The sequence below is a fragment of the Neofelis nebulosa genome, chromosome 6 (genome assembly GCF_028018385.1).
Source record: "Neofelis nebulosa isolate mNeoNeb1 chromosome 6, mNeoNeb1.pri, whole genome shotgun sequence".
Taxonomy (NCBI): Eukaryota; Metazoa; Chordata; class Mammalia; order Carnivora; family Felidae; genus Neofelis; species Neofelis nebulosa.
In genome coordinates this window covers 147,634,893-147,655,821 of record NC_080787.1, presented here as the reverse complement: position 1 = coordinate 147,655,821, position 20,929 = coordinate 147,634,893, and the positions used below count along the sequence as shown (strand labels likewise).

Here is a 20,929-nt window from a genome sequence, read left to right as displayed (position 1 = left end):
CAAATATCCCTTTGAGATGAGATGAGGCAGATCCCTTTCTATTGCCCCAGAGGCCAGCACAGCACTGGGGGGATGGTGGCAAACAGAGGAGAGAGCTCTGACCTCCGTATTCTGTTCTGTCCCGGGGAAGATGCTCTGTTTTCCATCAAAAACAAGATCATTCTAAATGTCAGTGCTCCACGCCCATCTGGGCTCCTGAAAGCAAGCTGCCTGGTTTCTGAATCAGATGTCATCCCCCACAGAAGAGCTGCTTGCCTCCAGAGTCGGCTGGGCGGGAGGGACTCAATCATCTCCCCCAGTGAAGTTGCCCCCATGATCAGCTCACGCGCAGTCATTTCTTTCAAAGTCAGAAGATGGAGATGAAGCAACAGAGAAGCCTTTCATCGCAGCGCCTCTGACCCTTCGGAGACAAATGGTTAAGACAAATCCCAATGGGCTCATTTACGGGAGTGAACAGTTTAGTCCCCTAGACCCACACAAAGCATGGCCGCTTTCATGGGGCACCTAGAAGGGGCAGAATGAGATGAAACGTAGCAACGTAGTCTATGGGCCACAGTAGGTTTCACGGGTGAAACCCAGGACACACTGTAAAGACTCAGACATAAGTCGTGGCAAGCAAGCAGAGCACTAAGGTACTGACAAAGTCCTGCCAAGATTTTCTTGGGAAAAGTGCCCAGGGCCCCTCCGAGATGTGGCCACTCTCATCAGCCCCTGCTGTGGTGCCTTCTCCCAAGACTAGAGCAAAGAAGTGCCCAGGAGGAGAGGAAGTCCGAAGCACAGAAACCTGCATCTGGCTGCAGGTGAGAACCTGGTGGCCACAAATAACCCATCACTTCATCATTTCATTTCATGGGGGTGGGATGGGAGGCTCCAAAAGCACAATCACCCTCACAAAGTCATGAATTGAGTTCCATTCATGAAAACTTATATCAAGCAAAGGATTTCCCAACAGACTTCCATTACATCAAGCATTCCCACAGAGGGAAGGAAAAGCCATGTGAAACTCCTCTACTGGTGGCCAAATGTGTTTCTTCACAACCTCAGATGATACTCTAACACATGGCTAGCTGGATGTTATAACATCTGCAGAGGTTTTCAGTAGAGGTGCCGTGCTGTGAAAGGCTTTCACGCTTCAAGCAGACAGAAGACCTTCATAAATTTACATTTAACATTTGAAAACACACAGCAATATTTGTATATAATAGAGCTGTGTGTGTGTGTGTGTGTGCACGTGTGCGTGCATGTATGTGTGTGTGTTACAAATCAGAAGAGTGTATTTCTTCTTCCACTTCAAGGAGTGAGGAAAAGACTAACATTTATTGAACGTTGACAATGTGCCAAGCGCTATTCACACTGTATCTCCCCATTTTATCCTCACTACAAGCCTGGGGACTATTACTATTAAACATTTTATAAGAGAGGAAATGGGGTTCTGAGAGGTCAAACCACTTGCCTGAGGTCACACAGGCAGCAAATGACAGAGTCGATCTGACTCCAAAGCCCATGTTCTTCCTGCCATATCGCTCCACCTTCTCAAGTTCCAGCAAGTGCTTTCATTAACTTTTCCTGTACTCATCTGTAAACCTTCCCGCTAGAGTAGTTTCTACAGTTCATGGGGAAATGTTGCTGGAAAAGCTGAGGAGGAACAAAATGTTTTTTTTTATAGGTACAGAAATGATAGAGGTCCGACACATTTTTAGGCTTTTTCAGAAGATACAGTACAAGAATACAGTCTAGCCTCCTCATTAGTCTCTCATGCACATGGGATGGGTGTCCTTCTGTGTCTTATTTAGGACATATGGAAGTGGTATTCCAAGCGCAAAGTACAAATGATCTGTGTCCCACCATTTTGTCCACTGTTCCCTGCCACCGTGCTCAGACCACAGTCTCAATCGTGGTGGTGTTGCCATTGTCTTCCTGGCGCCTGGGTTGCATTTCATCTTTGAAAGCCCTGGTCAGAACCACTTTTAAGGACTCCTTGAACCGCTTCTTCCTACTACTGCCCACAAAGAAGTAAATAAAAGGGTTGGCGCTGCTGTTGATGGTGGAGAAGAGAAGAGAAATGTCGTGCAAGTTCCCGAAGGCTGACCAATACTCATAATACAGCAGGTACAGGAGCCTCATGGGCATGGCGAAAATGAGGAATATGATGATGGTGACCATGATGACTATGTACAGCTTTGAGGAATGGGCCGTCCACGTGTTCTTGCGGATCTTAATCACCAGGATGGTGCTGGACACCACCATGAGAGGAGTAAAGACCAGGAAGCTCAGGGTGGCTATAAAGATGATCACCGCCCTGCAGTCACTTCGAGAGTGACCCTGTCTTTCACTGTCAATGCACATGACATATTCCATGGTGGTCACTAAGCATGACAGTGCCCACAGGAGGGCACAGACAAACGCCGACTGGTGCTTGGGGCGATGGCATCGGTACCAGATGGGGTACAGGACAGACAGGCACCTCTCCACGCTAATGGCCGTCAACAGATAGAGGCCCGTGTTGTAGCCAAACAGAAACGTCACCGATAATGTGACAATCGTGTAGTAATAGCCAGAAGAGAGCTCATAATCTAAAGCATAGTCGACCGACAGAATAAAAATACAAAAGAGCAGTGAGATGTCTGCTATAGACAAGTGGGTGATGTAGACGGTGAAGGGATTTCTTTTCATCCGGAAGCAGAGGAACCAGAGGAGGAGCCCATTTTCAACAAAGCCCAGAGGGGAAATGCTCATAATCACCCAGTGCACGACCGGGATTTCCCGATGCAGGTCCCCGACCGAGGTGTTCCTGTCAGTCGAGGTGTTCGTGGACTTCTCGTCGACGGACGATGTCATGTTCGACACCTCCATGAGGAGGCCGGGGGCAGGGGCTCTTCAGGTAATTTTCTATAAACAAGTAAAACAAAAACACACCATGAAAAGTGATGCATTGGGGTAGCAGGGAGAATCTCAGCTCTGGGTCATAAACTTCATGTTGCTAACAAATATGTTTAAACTGTACAACTGTCTCTCTGACAATGATAAAACTAGACATTTCTGCAGAAAAGAGAACTGACTTAATGACTTGTTGATCCTCCAATAGCCCTTAATCCTGTATTATTGTTTGCTTGTGGCTCAGGGCCAACAGGATCCAGCAAAGCAGAGCGGGGCAGAACTCTTGGGGTCCATTTCCCGTCTGGCCCAACTTTCTGAATGGTATTTTGAAAATCATTCATCTCCCATCACTCTGTCTCCCATCCTGAGGAACCAGATTAATCGCATTCACATGCAAAGATAAAATATATGCGTGGTCCATGTTGTCATTGTTATTATTTTTTTGATGCAGAAAGTGCCACAAGCAATGCGTAAATGATCGGGAAGAGGTACCCAAATTATGTTCAACAGTGTTCTGATATTTTTGAAAGTGTGAACAATTAGAAGGCATTTTTGTCTTATGTGGTTTCAATACCTGTGGCAAAACCAGACACCTATCCAGCCTAGGTGTGTGGTGCAAGCCAACGTGCCCTGAGGGGCAGATGGTGAGCCCTTGCGAGGTGTGGTCGTCGCCCCAAAAGGCACAGGCCAGACCATGCAGGAAAACACTACTGATGTTCAACAAAGCACTCACTTGAAACCAATAAAAACGCTAAATATTTGAGACTGCAAAGCAAAGATTCTCAGAAACTTTCTATCACACTTTTATGAATTGTGAACTAAATGTATGCACAGGCCCCGCCCTCATCCTGTTACGTAACAAACACACAGATGCCACTTCCTCCCCCTCGACAAAGGACAAGGTAGGCAGCCACAGATACCCTCGCCCTGGTGCCAAGTTTAACTTGTCCTTGACCTTCTGTTGTGGTCATGAAATCGCCGTCATTTTGATGGTAGTTGTGAAACACTGTTCCTTCTTTGCTTTTTGAACTTTGACCTTGTAGGCCAGCGTCCCTACAAGTGCAAAATAATTAACCTTAAGGAAGTTGATCAAACCAATATTTTAAATTAATAGAAATCTGCCCTTTTCTCACAAGCTTCCCTGAGGCAGAACAGTACAGGATGCGATATTTTATGAAGTTTGCACATCTCAATGACATGATATTTTGGGACTGAGTCAGCACAAGTCCAGCATCGGCACGGCCTCGTGTTTTGAGCTCAGTGCAGCTGTGCCTGAGACCCAGATGAGCAGGCAGCCTGCTGAGAAGGACAGTTACCTCCCCAGAGCTGTGATCCAGGAACCCAGGGGCCCTCTGCCTCCACTGTCCCCATCCCCCATCTCCTAACACTTCCCTTAGCTGCTCTGATAAGGGATGGGAAATTATTTTTACTAGGGCAAGCTCTCCTTTCATTGCCTAATTAAACAGAAGATATAGACCCAATACCCCAGGAGCCCAACACAAGGACCAGAATTCAGAATACCATGGCACGGTTGGCCGGAGATCTGCTGTAGAGACCAGCCTTTGCTAGAAGTTTGTAAATAAGACAGTCGCGTTCCCCAAATTCATTCACCAAACATTTATTCAGTGCCAGCTTCCTGCCGGGCACTGTTCTACATGCTGGGACACGGCAGTGGATGAAACGAAGCACTACCCTCTTGGAGTTTATTTTCCACCAGGAAGGTGGTCAATAGCCAAACAGCAACAACAAATACAAAGATGCCAGGTCCTAATAAGTGCCACACAGAAAAGTAAACCATGGACCACGCACGAACCGGAATGTGGTTGTGAGGCAGCATGACATGGTTGGATTCCGGATGCAATTTAGTTTGTTGATGGCTGAGATGTGTTAGTAGAGAGAGAAGGAGTTTTAAGCCATTTGATGAATGGACAGGGTGCAGGTGGAATAGGTTAGGAAAGGCATATTAAGTGTGAAATGCCTATGGAATAGCCAAATAGGATGTCTAGTAGCATCAGGAGTTGGGGAGACAGGCAGAGTCTGGGGATAAAAATGCGGGTATTGTATGCAACCAGGTGAGATTTAAAATCATGAGGCTAAGCAAGATTATCTAGGAAATATAGGTAATTAAAAGGGAGAAAAGGTCCAAAGACCAGTCCTTGGAGCATTTCAAAGTTTACAGGCTGGGGAGATGAGAACAAAGCAAAAGAAACAAGAAGGATCTGGCAAAGAGGGAAGGGACAGCCGAGGGAGAGTGGTGTCCAGGGAGCAAAGGTGGCTCAAGGTGTTTCAACTGTGCTAACATCTGGTCCAAGTTCAGATTACATGAGAATTGGGAATGGACCGCTAGAGCAGAGTCATTGTTGACCTTGAGGAGAGCAGTTTCGGCAGAGTAGAGAAAACGAAAGCCTGGTTAACCAACATGGCTTCCAGAGAGGATGGGAGGGGAGAAAGTGCAGACGGTGAGTATAGACAACCCTCTTGAGGAACCTGAATGTAAATTCAAGCAGAAATGGAGCGGTAACTGGAGAGGGCTGCGGGAGTTCTGGGAGAGTTGATAAGCTAATAAGAATTTTCCAGGAGGAAAGAAACCATTGATGATTCATGGCTTTGGGGTCTAGAGCTTGGTGGAGCTGCGGGCTTTCACTGGTAGCATGACTGATTCATCAGAACAGAAGAAAAGGCAGGGTTTGCAGCTAGGCGGGCAGGCTGACGGCAGGAGTGTTAGAAGTGGAAGAAGTTCTCTACTGAATGTACAGTGTCTCTTTTTTTCAGCAAAGATAGAAGCTGGATCATCAGCTAAGAGTGAGGAGAGGTGGACAGTTTAAGGAGAGAGGGCAGCACGCAAAATAATTCAGGGAAAGGGGGAAAGGAATAAGGAAATGCACAAAGAGTGAGATTTCAGGCAAAACTTAGAGCCCACCTAGGCTGGTGCTCATGAATTTAAAACTTCAGCATGACATGTGCCTTTCTCCAGCTACAGTTCAGCTGTCCAGGTGGGCACGTGGTGAAGGACGGAAGTCGGATTTAGCCAGGGCTAGGGTTTTACTAGGCTGGTGCAGTGTGGGAAGGAGAGGCATCAATGGGATTACACCACACGGAAGGGAATGGCTACAATGACGGACTATGGAACCTTAACAGGGTTGGGAGAAAGGTGATGTCATGAGAGAGAGGACAGTGACCAGGACATAGGAGCCATCTGATAGATCCCAGTGCTATCAGAGGATTTTGAAGCCCAAGTACTAAAGGTAGGCAACTGGAAAATAGGCTATGGGGGTGGGAGAAAGGGAGGCTTGAGACCAAGGCAGTGCAGTGTGGGGGCTTTCGCTATTGACAAGTGTCGAGCATGACGGTGGGAAGGAACGGCTGAGGGAGAGTGGGAGACAAGGTCATATGAGATGAGGTCAGGACCTGGAGCCAGGGCTTTAGAAGAAATACCTGCCCGAACATTGAAATGACTAGGAAATAGTGGAATATGGTTAGGGAAAAGAAAAAAGAAAAGAAAAGAAAAGAAAAGAAAAGAAAAAAAAGAAAAGAAAAGAAAAGAAAAGAAAAGAAAAGAAAAGAAAAGAAAAGAGAAAAGAAAAGACTGAGCCAGGGTGCTAAAATCTTCCCGGAATTTGGGAGCACAACCTGGGGGTGTGCAAATGGTCACCACGAGGAGGGTCACAGGTAACATAGTTGAATGGCAGGTGTTTCAGAGCTGGGGATTTTGTTGTTGGGGGTGATGTTTTAGAGGCAGAGAAGAGGAAACAGAATAGTCCGGAATAGAAAAAGGTAGAGGGTAAGAAGGGTCTAGATTGGCACCATCCAGTAGACCTATAATGTAAGCCACATGTCTAATTTAAATTTTTCTAGTAGCCACATACAAAAAACTAACAAGAAACAGGTGAAATGAATGTGAATAACCATTTTGTCTGACCCAGTGTGTCCAAAATACTATTTCAACATGTAATCAATATAAAAAATATTAATGAATATTTTACGACCTGGTTTTCACTGTGAGTCTTTAAACCCCCATGTGTGTTTTACTCTTACGGCACATCTCCCATCATACTGGCCATGTTTCACAGGCTCAACAGCCACGTGTGGCCAGTGGCCACCATACCTGACAGCCCAGGTTGCGAACCATCACAAAACCAAAATACCTTGTACAAGGAAGCCAAATGTGTTCATCTGTTAACAACAAACGTAAACCAAAGACTAGAAAGGTGAAATCAGAACTTTTCTAATTTCTAATTGAATTCTCATCAGCATTCCTAAGAAAATTGATAAGAACATTTTGTTCACTCGGGCTCACATCCTGGAACACGTCACAGACCACAGCATCATTCAGCTTTCTTCAGCTACTCATTATGTGCGGGATTGTTGTCATATACTGCGCATACAAGCCAGTTAGGAAAGGCATTTCGACACAGGAGATCGAATTGCATTTTTCTTCCACAGTCAAACCAAAGTAACCAAATTCACTCTCTGGAGATAGATCACCCTCTCTCCATTTTTCAACATTTAGGTTTTGGTCACTTTACAAAGTGTTAAGGATGAAGAAATAAGACATGGCCCTCGGTACCGTACTGTAGGGGAGACAGGCAGAACGAAACCTAATTTAATACAGGAAAGGGAATGAAGGAGAACTTGACCACATGCCAGGCAGACGTGCAGCAGGAGGCAGCGTCTCGGGCTTTCCAGGGCTGGGCCTTGAAGGGTCTGTAAGAGTTTGGTAGCTGAGGGAGGGAAGAAAGGCATTTTAAGAAAAAGGAACAGGGGCACCTGGGTGGCTCAGTCAGTTGAGTGTCCGACTCTGATTTCGGCTCAGGTCATGATCTCACAGTTTGTGAGGTTGAGCCCTGCATTGGGCTCCACGCTGACAGTGTGGAGCCTGCTTGGGATTCTCTTTCTCCTTCTCTCTGTGTGCCCCACCCTCAAAAAAATAAATTTTTAAAAAAAAAGAAAGAAAGAAAGAAAAGAAAAAGGAACCGATGGACAGAGTCTGGAGGCAGGAGGGCCTAGGATGTTGGGGTGGGGTTTGAGAAGTCTGGAGGACCCTGGGCAGAGGCATGACCTTGCAAGGATATGAATGAATGGACAGCCAGGTTATGATGCTTCTCTAAACATCAGGCTTCTTCTACAGGCTCTGCTTATCCAGCTTGATACTTAAAATTTTCCTGGGATTGCCTATTAAAAATGCAAGTTCTAAGACCCTGCTGTTTCAGAAAGTCTGGGGTGGGGCCCTAGAATCTGCAATTTCATAGCCTAGGGGATTCTGATGTGGGTGGGCCATGGGCCATGGTTTGACACCCTCCGGCATTGGCACTAGGGAGCCATGAAAGGTTTCAGCACAGGGCTGGGATATGTCCTGAGCAGTGTTTTAGAAAGATTACCCTGGTCCTAGTCTAAAGGCTGGATAGAGGGGGAAGATGGATGGGGCAAAGAAGCCAGCAGGGGCTGTTGAGAAGTCCTACAGAGAAATAAGGAGGGGACAGATTCCAGAGACATTTCAGAAAAAAAGCAGTCAGGCCTCAGGGACCATGAAGGGGACAAGAGAAAGAAGGGTCAGTGAACTAAGCGTTCCATCTGATGGGGCTGCATCTGTGTCTGAGAGCGGGACCGGGTCGTGGGGTGGGGGTGGGGAGGGACAGCGGCCTGAACAGTGTGGGGAACAGAGAGCTCGGGGTGCAGAGCACTACGAACGAAGTGTGGGAAGGGCGTGTCAGGGCAGGTTCCGGGGGTCCGCGTCGCTGTGTGCCCTGCTCCCGAGGGCCTGCATTTTTCAATAAGCAGAACTTCATTAAACAAAAGGTAATAGACACACACGGGAGATCTTTAGAACATTATTTATCACTGTGCTTTTTTGCCTGACTGTGAATTTCAAATGCAGGAACAACCAGAGGCCTGCTCATCTTCCATTCCCATGACCCTGGCCTGGACCCTCGGGAGGCATCTCCTCACTTCCTGGCCCCCTTGTTCCCTGCGCCAGCCACCCAGTGCTCCCCTCGCCCATTCTGGAGTCACGCACTCATTGCCTCCATGGCCAGACACTGCTCCTTAGAGCAGAGTTAAAATCGTATCTCCTCCACTAACCTGCGAACTCATGGAAAACAGGGTTTTATCATATTCACGTCTGAATCCCTAGCACTTGCACACGGGAGGCATCCAATGGAAACTTCCTGAATTATTCCAAGAAATAAATCCCATCGCAGTGGTCCTGAGGAAAGCACCCAAGAGAGAAAGCCACAACCTCCAGCCCAGGACATGCCAGTTAATAGAAAGTTCTGCAGTGGTCAAAGTGTAACGTGTTGAATCGCAAAAATCCCGAGGCAGTTATTTATTGTGATGTGATTAGAAAGCTAATAAAAATCCCATAAAAACGAATTCTCAGTAAAAACTAATGGTAGCTCTCCACATGATTTTGTTAGGGTGGGGTTTATTTCATTTTATTTTTTATTTTTGTTAATGTTTATGTATTTTTGAGAGACAGAGAGAGATACAGAGACAGAGCATGAGCAGGGGAGGGGCAGAGAGAGAGGGAGACACAGAATTCGAAGCAGGCTGCAAGCTCTGAAGGGTCAGCACAGAGCCCGACGCAGGGCTTGAACCCAGGAGCCATGAGATCGTGACCTGAGCTGAAGCTGGACACTTAACCGACTGAGCCACCCAAGCGCCCGGAGTGGGGTTTATTTTAAAGGACACATTGCTGGGGTGCATGGGTGGCTTAGTCAGTTAAACGTCCGACTTTAGCTCAGGTCATGATCTCACTGCTCGGGGGTTCGAGCCCCGCATTGGGTTCTGTGGTGACAGCTTGGAGCCTGGAACCCACTTTGGAACCCTCTCTATCTGCCCCTCCCCCGCTTGTGTGCGCACTCGTTGTCTCTCTCTCTCTGTCTCTCTCTGTCTCTCAAAATAAATAAACATGAAAAATATTTTTAAACAATAATAAAGGACACATTGCTATCATCGCACTCCTGGTCTTACCAGACCAAACTGAATTTCAGCCCCTCCAGGGCTGACGGCAGGTGGCAAGACGGGCCTTGGATGCAGCTGGTCCAACCTGCTCTCCGCCTACCCCCGCTTCCCCAGGGTTCCTCGGTCATTTGTACCTCGTCCCTCTCTGTTGCTGGCTGGCTAGGACATCGCAGCAGGGCTGGATGAGGAGCGTGGAAGGAAGGGTCGTCTCTGACCGACAGAATGAACGGCCTCGCTCAGAGTAACACACAGGTGAGTTCTTGGAAAGCAGCGAAGACAAAGATCTGCAGCGCAGGATGCACCCCGAGAGTAACTTGTCTGCGTGTCAACCCAGTGCTAGAGCTGTGCGCTCTGTCCAGACACGCAAATCATTTTTTTGTGTGTACGGCTCGTTTTCAGAGAGAGAGATTGTGTTTGCAGTGGTGCCTGTTACGCGGCAGCGACAGGACGGGGAGGAAGGCGAGCTCATCCCCACAGCCCCCTGTGCCCGGACGCGGTCAGTAACCAGCACCACGTAAGATGGGGGTCAGATGGGACCTCGAGGTGACTGGGTGATGGCACCCGTAAGGGTAAGCACTACTGAAGGCATCGCAGAAGCACCTTCCTACCCTCTCTTCCTTCTCGCAGAAGATCCCCTACGGAAAAAGCGGTACATTAGAAGGCGTCATTGCCCCCTTTTTACAGGAGAAAAATTAAGGATTAATGAGTAGGCCACGTTCAGAACCACTGTGTCACACAACTCCACGGGGCCCTACCACTCACCCCTCCCCATGTCTGTGCCCCTGGGACCCTGCAGGGCATCAGGGCTGAAAGCTCCTGGGATCCTGATCCCAGAGCTGGCCAGGCCTGGAGCCCAGGGTCTGATCAAGCTGAGCCGGCCTCCCACTTAAAGAAGTCTGGGGGGGTGGGTGGGCGGGGAGCGCCTGGGTGGCTCAGTTGGTTAAGCGTCTGACTTCGGCTGAGGTCATGATCTCATGGTTCATGAGTTGGAGCCCCGCGTTGGGCTCTGTGCTGACGGTGTGGAGCCTGCTTGGAATTCTCTCTTTCTCTCTCTGCCCCACCCCTCTCTCAAAATAAATAAACTAAAAAAAAAAAGAAGAAGAAGAAGAAGAAGTCTGAAACCCCTGGTCTGACCAAACCCCCTCGTTTTACAGACCCGGAAATGGAAGCCCACCATGGAGACTGTGAGAGGCCATCTAACACCCAGTTGGAGGGAACCCTGTAGCTGGGAGCTCCTGATTCTGACTCCCTACCGCCTCCCGCTCTACCCTGGGGCTGGACCCTATTTTTAAGACTTTACCTTTTATAGCCCGATCTTGTCTGCCTCCACTCTTTCTACTCAAGGAATTGAAAGCATCAGATTCTCCAATGTGATAGGGGATTGTTTTTCCCCAATGACTTGATTACTTCCCGATTGTGACTTGGCCAGGGTAGGACCTGGTGGCTGTGTGCTCTCTGAGTTCAAATTCCCCTGGGAGCAAAGTAGCCCCACACTCTGGTTGAACTGCCCTGCTGTAGACAAGGGCTTGGCCGCTAATTCATGGTACATTCGGTTTCATCTCAACACAAAATGGGGGTATTCTTTTTTAAGTTTACTTATTTTGAGACAGACAAACAGAGAGAGAGAGAGAGAGAGGAGAGAACCAGGGGGCAGGGGCAGAGAAAGAGGGACAGAGGATCTGAAGCGGGTTCTGCGCTGACAGCAGAGGGCCCAATTCAGGGCTTGAACCCATAAGCCCTGAGCTTATGACCTGAGCCCAAGTCAGACACTTAACTGATTGAGCCACCCAGACACCCCTCCCCGCAAAATGGGCGTATTTTTAAAAATGTGATTGCCTTTTTCTCTAATTATAAAACAATTTGTTCATTAAATGTATGTGCTCATTGAAGAACATTTGGAAAATTCAGTGGGGGAAAAACCACATATAAAACTACTCATCAAAATTAATCTGATTTAACACGTTGGGATATTTTCTTTTCGTCTTGCTTCTGTGCCTCACACACGGTCCTTTTTAAAATTGAAATGATGAGGGGCGCCTGGGTGGCGCAGTCGGTTAAGCATCCGACTTCAGCCAGGTCACGATCTCGCGGTCCGTGAGTTCGAGCCCCGCGTCAGGCTCTGGGCTGATGGCTCGGAGCCTGGAGCCTGTTTCCGATTCTGTGTCTCCCTCTCTCTCTGCCCCTCCCCCGTTCATGCTCTGTCTCTCTCTGTCCCAAAAATAAATAAAAAACGTTGGAAAAAAAAAATTAAAAAAAAAAAATAAAATTGAAATGATGAAGTGTCTGACTTCAGCTCAGCGCATGATCTCACGGTTTGTGGGTTCGAGCCCTGCGTGGGGCTCTGTGCTGACAGCTCAGAGCCCGGAGCCTGCTTCAGATTCTATATCTCCCTCTCTCTCGGTCCCTCCCCTGCTTGTGCTCTTTCTCTCTCTCTCAAAAATGAAGAAACTTTAACAAATAAAAATAAAAATGAAATGGCATTTTTTATCTCTTTTGGTATCCTGCCTTTTTTTTTTCACTCCATACCATATTGTCACCATGAACCCTAAAAAAAATGACCTGACTAGTCACTATTCGGATGAACCATCATTTATTTGTAAGAATCCTCTAATCCTGGATATACCAGTTGCTTCTTACTTTTCATCATTATTTCTAAAAACAAAGCTCTCTAATGAACTCCCTCAGATGCAAATTTTGCACACATCTTTAATTATTTCCCTAGGACATATTTCTAAAAGCGGAATTGCTGGATGAAAGGGTATAAATATTTTTGAAGACTTTAAAAGCATATTAACAAACTGTCTTTCCAAAAACACCTGAACCAATTACGCGGACGTGAAAAGTATAAAACGCTTTCTTTTTTTCACTGCGTATCTATATACACAAACTTGCTCCCCCCCATCCAACAACATCTCCATTTTTTTTTTTGATTTGTTAATTTGGTAGGTGATAAAAAAGTAGCTCGTTTTCATTTGCATTTATTTGATTGCTAATGAGTTTGGATATTCTCTCATGGTTAACATTCCCTGTGTCTTCTTTGGCTAAGTATTTTTTCATGGTTACACGTCTCTTATTGAGTTGTGAGAATTCTTCATAAAGATAACACTTCATCATATTTGTTGTGACAGGTTCTTTTCCCCCAGAAACTGGGGTATTTTATGAAAGATGGAAGGGACGCAGCTTGGAGCCTTATTACACCACTTCCTTGCCGTTACAAGTCTGCTCATACTCTGTTGGTGGCGGGGGGTTGGAGCTTGAAGGCACCGGGGAGATCCTGCCCACCGCCCTTTATTTTACAGGTGACAAATCTCCCTCGCAAGCATCCTCAGAACCAGAACCAGAGCCTAGATTGCCCAGGCCCACCGGGCACGGTTTCTAGTCCCCACACCTGTTCTTTGTTAACAGTTCACGTATGTGTGAAGTTCACTCACCTGTACATGCACCCAGTAAAACTTTTGGGACCTTTTTAAAAAATATTTATTTACTTTTGAGGGAGAGAGAGACAGCATAAGAGAGAGCAGGGGAGGGGCAGAAAAAGAGGGAGAGAGAGAATCCCAAGCAGGGTCTGTACTGTGGGCACAGAGCCCGATGCGGGGCTCGAACTCATGAGCTATAAGATCATGAACTGAGCCCAAATCAAGATGCTTAACCCACTGAGCCAACTAGGCATCTTTGGGACATTTAATAGCAGCCTCAATGACACCAGAAGCCATCACCACCATCAACTTGATTGTCAGTAATGGTTTTTATTAACAGACTCAGAGGATTAACTTTTATTAAAGGTTATGGGGGGGGGGGGACGCCTGGGTGGCTCAGTCGGTTAAGCGTCCGGCTTTGGCTCAGGTCGTGATCTCACGGTTCGTGGGTTCGAGCCCCATGTCAGGCTCTGTGCTGACAGCTGGGAGCCTGGAGCCTGACTCAGAGGATTAACTTTTATTAAAGGTTATGGTGGGGGGGGGGGGGACGCCTGGGTGGCTCAGTCGGTTAAGCGTCCGACTTTGGCTCAGGTCATGATCTCACGGTTCGTGGGTTCGAGCCCCATGTCAGGCTCTGTGCTGACAGCTGGGAGCCTGGAGCCTGCTTCAGATTCTATGTCTCCCTCGCCCTCTGCCCCCCCCACTCACTCTCTGTCCCCCTCTGTCTCAAAAATAAATAAACATTAAAAAAATTAAAAACAGAGCACTGGGTGTTGTATGGAAACCAACTTGACAATAAATTTCATATATTGAAAAAAATCAAAAACAAAAAAGGTAATTTAGGGGCACCTGGGTGGCTCAGTCAGTGAAGCATCAGACCTCAGCTCCTCTCTCTCTCTGTCCCTCTCTCTCTGCCCTGCGTCCATTTGTGTGTGCTCTCTCCCTGCCTCTCAAAACAAACAAGTAAACAGTTCTTAAAAGGTTATGTAATAAAAGAACAGATTATTTCTTGTTATCGAAGGCTAATAATTGTTACCAAAAGATGAATATGATTTATCAGAGGACAGATTTTTTTTTTTATTTACCAAAAATCATAAGTGCTTATTTGTGCCATCTACCCAGGGCCAAACTCACAGCCATAACAACGCAACAGGGATGCACTGTATTCAGTTTCTTCTGATTCCAGTTTTTTCTGTGAAACAGAGTGACCCTGAGTCGTCACCACTACCAGCAAACACTTCTGTTGATGAGGGGCGTCACCCTTCACCCTTGTAGGTATTGATACTTGAAGTCAGAAGGGAACGTTCAGGTTATGTCCTTTCATGAGGACAAATAATAAGAATCAGCTGCAGCCGCTCGCCACGTTGTGCTTTGAGAAAAGTCCTCCCCAAGGGAGTCAGATGTGATCGCGCTCACCCTGCCCGTGGCACACACACAGTGTGCTGAGGTCTCTTACCCCATGTCTCTCGCTGTGGTTCCCAAGATGACACCATTGCCTAAACAGACATACTTTCTTCCCTCCGGCTCCCCTCCTGCCTGCCTGCAGCCTCTTCTCTGTGTCCTTTCCTGGATTCCTCCTTACCTGGCCCTTTGGGCTGCTGGGCTCACTTGCTGAGCCTCTCCCGTCATACCCTATAGACTCTCCCTGGGTGGGCTTGTCCAACCCCCTCATTCAGTATGACCACATGCTAGTGGCACCAAACCTCTGGCTCTGACTCGGATGGCTCCCCGGGACATCAGACCCTGCCGCCCACAGCTTGGATGGCTCCCTGGATATCAGACTCTGTTGCCCACAGCTCAGACGGTGCCCCAGGACATCAGACCCTGTCGCCCACAACTTGGATGGCTCCCCGGATATCGGACTCTGTTGCCCACAGCTCAGACAGCTCCCCAGGACATAGACCCTGTCACCCACAGCTCAGACGGCACCCCAGGACATCAGATCTTGTCGCCCACAGCTCGGACAGTGCCCCGGGACATTGGACCCTGTCGCCCACAACTTGGATGGCTCCCCGGATATCAGACTCTGTTGCCCACAGCTCAGACGGCGCCCCAGGACATCAGACCCTGTCGCCCACAACTTAGATGGCTCCCCAAGACATCGGACCCTGTCACCCACAGCTCAGATGGCTCCCCGGATATCGGACTCTGTTGCCCACAGCTCAGACAGCGCCCCAGGACATAGACCCTGTCACCCACAGCTCAGACGGCTCCCCGGCACATCAGATCTTGTCACCCACAGCTCGGACAGCGCCCCAGGACGTTGGACCCTGTCGCCCACAGCTCGGACGGCGCCCCAGGACATTGGACCCTGTCGCCTACAGCTCAGATGGCTCCCCAAGACATCGGACCCTGTCACCCACAGCTCAGATAGCTCCCCGGATATCAGACTCTGTTGCCCACAGCTCAGACAGCTCCCCAGGACATCGGACCCTGTCGCCCACAGCTCTGTACGTCTGCAGCCAGGCCTCTCATTGAGGCACACCCACCCCAGTCGCCCTGAAGCAGCGATCAGACCCTGCTCTGGTATTCCTAGTCCTTTAAGCCAAAACCCTGGATGGTTTACCCCACGCTGCTCATCTTGTATGTTCCCTGCACCGGTCCCTTTTACATGTTATACGTACTACACTCTGTGTTCTTATAATTAAGTAATCTGGGGAAAAGAAAATGGTGTTATTAAATCATAAGGAAGAGGGGCGCCTGGGTGGCTTGGTCGGTTAAGCGTCCCACTCTTGATCTCGGCTCAGATCGGGGTCTCATGGTTTGTGAGATGGAGAACTGAGTCGGGCTCTGTGCTGGCAGTGTGGAGCCCGCTTGGGATTCTCTCTCTCCCTCTCTTTCTGCCCCTCTGCCACTCATGTTCATGCTCGCTCTCAAAATAAATAAACTTTAAAAAAAGGAAGAGAAAACACAGTTACAGTACTGTACGGTGTTTATCGACAAAATCTGCGTGTACGTGAACTCCTGCAGTTCAAACCCATGTTGTCCAAAGGTCCGCATATATACATATTCAAAGGATTCACATCAGCATCTCCGATTTCAATCCAATGCCACTGAGTTAGTTTCGTCTTCTTCCTCGCCATATTTCTAACTCCCTTCTCTGATGGTGAGACACTTGGCCCCCATTATCCCCCATGTATTTATTTATTTGATCCACCCACCTGTAGGTAAATCACCTCTGTGTCTGCCACTGCCCAGCCCCCGTCCCCACACGGCCGCTCCCCCCACTTTGTCGGCTCTTTCACCTCCCGTCAGGCCACCGCTGCCACTGCCCTCTGCCCTGGACACACTCCTCCCCCAGCAGAAGCCCTGACCCTGGTGCCAGTCCCCGCCACCCCCGTGCAGAGGGGTGCACCTCCTTGCCCCCCCGCCATGTCGCCACCCCCCTCACCCTGGCTGGGCTGTCCCGCTATGCTCATAGCTCACCCTCTCAGGCCCCAACACCTCGCACAAGCCACAGCGAGCCAGGCTGATCGCAGTAGAGGGCACCACCTCCCCCTTGCAAAAATCAAAAGAACTAGAGGCAATTTGGCGTCTGAGTGCAAAGGAGATGTTTGAAAAGAGAAGTCTGACGGTGTTCAGGTTACCCTGCAGAGACGACTGTCTATTCCCCCTCTGCTGAGGCTGCACTGCCTCAGAGCCCCATTTTCCAAGTGACTGCTAGATCCAGGTCCTACAGAAAGCAGTCTGGCCCCTCTGAGCTTCGGTTGCTTCGCATAATTGGCATTTTCATGTATCTCTGGAAGGCTAGGGTGTAAGGAAACCTAGATATTGAAAAGCACTTTGCCGATAATGAGTCTCGTGGAAATGCCAAATTGAGATAGAGAATCCACAAGCAGCGAAAACAAGCATGGTGGTTTCCATAGCCGTTTAAGGATGTGGGCTTTGCAGAGCCCGTGTCCCGGGGGGGTCTCCTGGAAATTGCTACCTGTGTTTCCCTCCCTACGAAAGTGAGAGGAAGAGATGGGCAGTGGGGTGATAGACGAGCAAGGAGAATCAAAGAAGGCAGAGAGTTGTGGACTTTCTTCAGCTTCATTGGGGCATAAGGCAAAGAGTTTTAAATGCTATACAATTTGCTCGCCAAAGTTTTCTCTAGAGTCCTAAGAAGCAAACATGCCCTTCCACATTCCCATTCAATGGCCACAGTCCTCCTGTGGTCCTGCATTCCCAGCCTGCCCCATCGAGGAGGGAAGAAAGGGAGGGAGGGAGGGGGGAAGAAGGGAGGGAAGGAAGGAAGGAAGGAAGGAAGGAAGGAAGGAAGGAAGGAAAGGAGGGAGGGAGGGAGGGAGGAAAGAAGAAAGGAAAGAAAGGAAAGAAGGGAGGGAGGGAGGAAGGAAGGAAGGAAAAAAAGGACGGAGGAAGGAAGGGAGGGAGGGAGGGAGGAAAGGGAGGGAGGGATTAAGGGAGGAAGGGAGGGAGGAAGGAAAAGGAAAAAGAGAAAAACCAACAAAACCAGGGCTCCACAGGAGGTCATCTGAAACCTTTTTTTGTTCCTCCGCAACCAAAAAGAGAGGCCTGACCCTAGGCTGGCCCTCCCGGGGACGCAGCTCCCGAGGAAAGGGCAAATTCTTCCTTCTGTGTGTGTGCAGTGAACTGGACAAACAGAAACCTATTTGTGAGACGGAATTTCCATGGCAGGTACGGGATCTGATGGGAATGTGCAGGGCAGGGACATCTGTCCTGGTATTAAACGTCTCGTTTCCAGCTTCCTACCACCTGAGCCATCTGCACAGAGAAGCAAAAACTTTTTGCTCCCTTCCCATTGTACGTACAGCAGGAGCCCCTTACAACACCGGTCTCAGGGGAGGGGGTGCGGGGCGGGGGGGGGGGGGTTGGCAGGTCTGCACTATTGGTCTCCAGTGGTTGCCTCTCAACACCCCACAACGCCCAGAACGGCTCCCGCAACAAAGAATTATCTGGTCCAGATGTCGTGGTGCCAGGTTGAGAAAGCTCTGGAGGCAGGCTCGTTAACCACCTTCTCGCTGCTGCTTACGAAGCAACTGAACAACATCCTATACATAGTTTCCCCAAACGCCCTCCACCCCTGCCTGGGAAATAGTGCCAAGATACATCGAAGATGAGACGGAACAGGAGATGGCTTTCAGGGCCACCTTGCCACCCCTGGATGGCACGTGTGAGTTTCACAAGGAGCAGAAGCAGGTACTAATTCTGGTGACCACTAAGCAAAGGCAAAAAAAAAAAAAAAAAAAAAAAAAAAATCAATCCAGCTTTGCCTCTGGCCATGTCCAACTGCTTCCAGCCCGGTGACTTCCCCAGAGGAATCAAATATAGTAACAACCCTTTCAGACCCCGACCCTTCTAGCATTCAGAGCAACACACGAAACGACCTCGAACCCTTCCAAGCCCGCACCGGATTCGCGAATCGACCCCGAGAGCCTCGCCCCCACCACGAGTCAGAAAGAAAACGCCGACACGGAAGTTTCAACCCCGGAGTTGCAAAGCAATGTCTGTGGACACTTCACCCAGCGAGGAAGCAAGTTTTCCAAAACAAAGGCAGGAAGGGGGATACAGGGGTGTCTGTCAGTCACCACCCACCGAATATCCAACCCCTTGTAAAAACGACCGGCACGCAAAGAGTCCCCGGGGAGGTCGCTTTTCAAAGAGGGGACATCTCAACTCTGGTCGCCGGGGGCAGCTGAGCACTTAAAACCCGGGGTGCAGACTCACTAGTCCCATTTGCTCAGGGAGGGTCAGAGGTGGCAGCGGGGACGCTGTCCGTTCGCATCCTGGGGCCCTGGGGCCCAGCCTGCGGGGTCTCCGGTCCCCGCAGCTCCCAGGATGGCTTCAGCCTCCCTTCTCTGGAGAAATCAGAGCCGCTCTCCCGCTGCTGAAAATATTTGAGATGCGCCAAGCAGATGGTCCCACGTTTATCAGCAGAAGCCGCACTTCAAATGGCACCGTTCAGTGAAGCACTCGAGCGAAAATCCTCACGCCGCTCCAGAGTGGGAACGAGCCGGGGGTGACGTGGGGTGGCTGACCCCCTGGGACCGTGAGGGCCAGCCAGGGCCGAGGGGAAAGGGGACCCGGAGAAACGTCCTGTGGAAGGGCACAATCACGCATGTCGCCGGAACACAGAACCACTCAAGTCCCTGACGGCCGGTCTCTGCAAAGCTCTTTGAGACTCCATCTGCTCGCCTGGGAAATGGAGCCAATTGTATTACCACAAAGAGTTGCAATGAGCAAGTAAGATGTGGATATAGACCTGCACAGTGGGAGACACCCTGTTCAATAAGTAAACACCCGCTCCCTGCCTGCAGCGCATTTCCAGAGTCATAAGCCCGTGCCAGGGTGTGAGCACGATGCAGTGGAGACAGGGAGCCCAGGAGCCCAGCCATGGAGTCCCTGGAGGGACACGGGAGCCCAGACAGCTTCTCCGCCTGGTTCGGAGACTAACCCGTTATGTGCGTTCTCACCCCTGCGATCAAGTTCCGTTCCCCCTGACCTCTGTTCCCTTTCCAACGGCCCCGGTGTAAAGGCCCAGAGGCCAAGTGGGAAAATTCTGGATAGTTTGACTCGCCAAGCCCTCTCGTGAAGACCCACCCTCCACTCGTGGCAGTGTCTCTTCCTTGTCAAAAGCATCCCTTCGTGGTTACTGTGTCAGAGTAGTAGTGGACCCACGGGACCCATGGGATCAAAACAGGGCGAGAAGGCGATTTCAGATCCTGCGGGGAAGCAGACTCAGGAGCCCAGATAGGAAGCTTTCCTCCAACTGCTTTCATAAGCAGCAGGACCCGAGTGAGCCGCAGGGCTGGGGCTGGCGGGGGACAGCCCGATCTGTGGTCTGGCCTCCCGGCGGGAAGAAGAAAGGAGGAGACCGGGAGCTTTCCCTCGGGACCTCAAGCCACAGGCAAAATAAGGTGAGGTTCGGGGCACCCATCGGGCGGCAGAGCAAAACCTCAGGTGAGCTGGGTGCCAGGGGAGTCGGAAGTGCACTCGCATTACCTGGTTCCGATGTTCCGAAGGAGGAGAGGGTCGGGGTCCTGGAGGACTTTACAATTCCCGGAGGCTAATCAGAAACCGGGGTTTCCTAAAGCGAACTGCGAGGCAGAGAAGAAGGAGCGGTCGGTGGGAAGGGGCCGGGCACACGCCAGCAAAGACAGGTAGGAGAGCAATACCGGGCCGCTGAGAGGGCTGCAAAGTCACGGTCGGGGAGGAAAGAGACAGCCGAAGGACAGGAGGGATGAAGGAGAGCGGGGCAGGGGTGGGGGTGGGGGGCAGAGTGATCCACTCTGCTCCTCTGTCCCACATTCGCTGCTTCTCAGCAGCTCAGGGACTGTCCAGATTTTATGCACGTTTCACCCTGTCCCTTTGGGGGCTGTGAAAACCCTGAGCTGAGTGACCAACTGGAAGGAGACTCCAACGTCATTATTATTTAAGTCAACAGAACAGAGGGCCTCACCGGTTTGCTTTTCCCAGCTCCTAGAAGGACACAGGAGTCTACCCATCCTGACAGAGAACAAGTCGCCCAATTTGTAAATTGGTGAGAGTCACCAGGCGAATGAGGAACAAGCCACCGGGACGGTGGAGAGGCCAGGTGGTGCCCAGGTGAGGGCAGAGGATCCAGAGAAGCAGCCGGCGAGGCAGGGGGAGCCCGGCAGAGATGGGGCTCTCTTCCCCCCGCCCCCCCAGACCGAGTGGGCGGGAGGAGGCGCGGA

General features: G+C 49.8%; 1 protein-coding gene across 1 annotated transcript; it reads right to left on the bottom strand.

Annotated features, from left to right (window-relative positions):
* Positions 1-369: 369 nt before the first annotated feature.
* MAS1 (MAS1 proto-oncogene, G protein-coupled receptor) lies at positions 370-19,330 on the bottom strand. The gene is made up of 2 exons (XM_058735826.1): positions 18,942-19,330; positions 370-2,889 (listed from the first exon to the last, which is right to left on the bottom strand). Exon 2 carries the CDS (start codon positions 2,851-2,853, stop codon positions 1,876-1,878), a length of 978 nt encoding a protein of 325 aa, XP_058591809.1. The 5' UTR covers positions 2,854-2,889; positions 18,942-19,330; the 3' UTR covers positions 370-1,875.
* Positions 19,331-20,929: the final 1,599 nt, after the last annotated feature.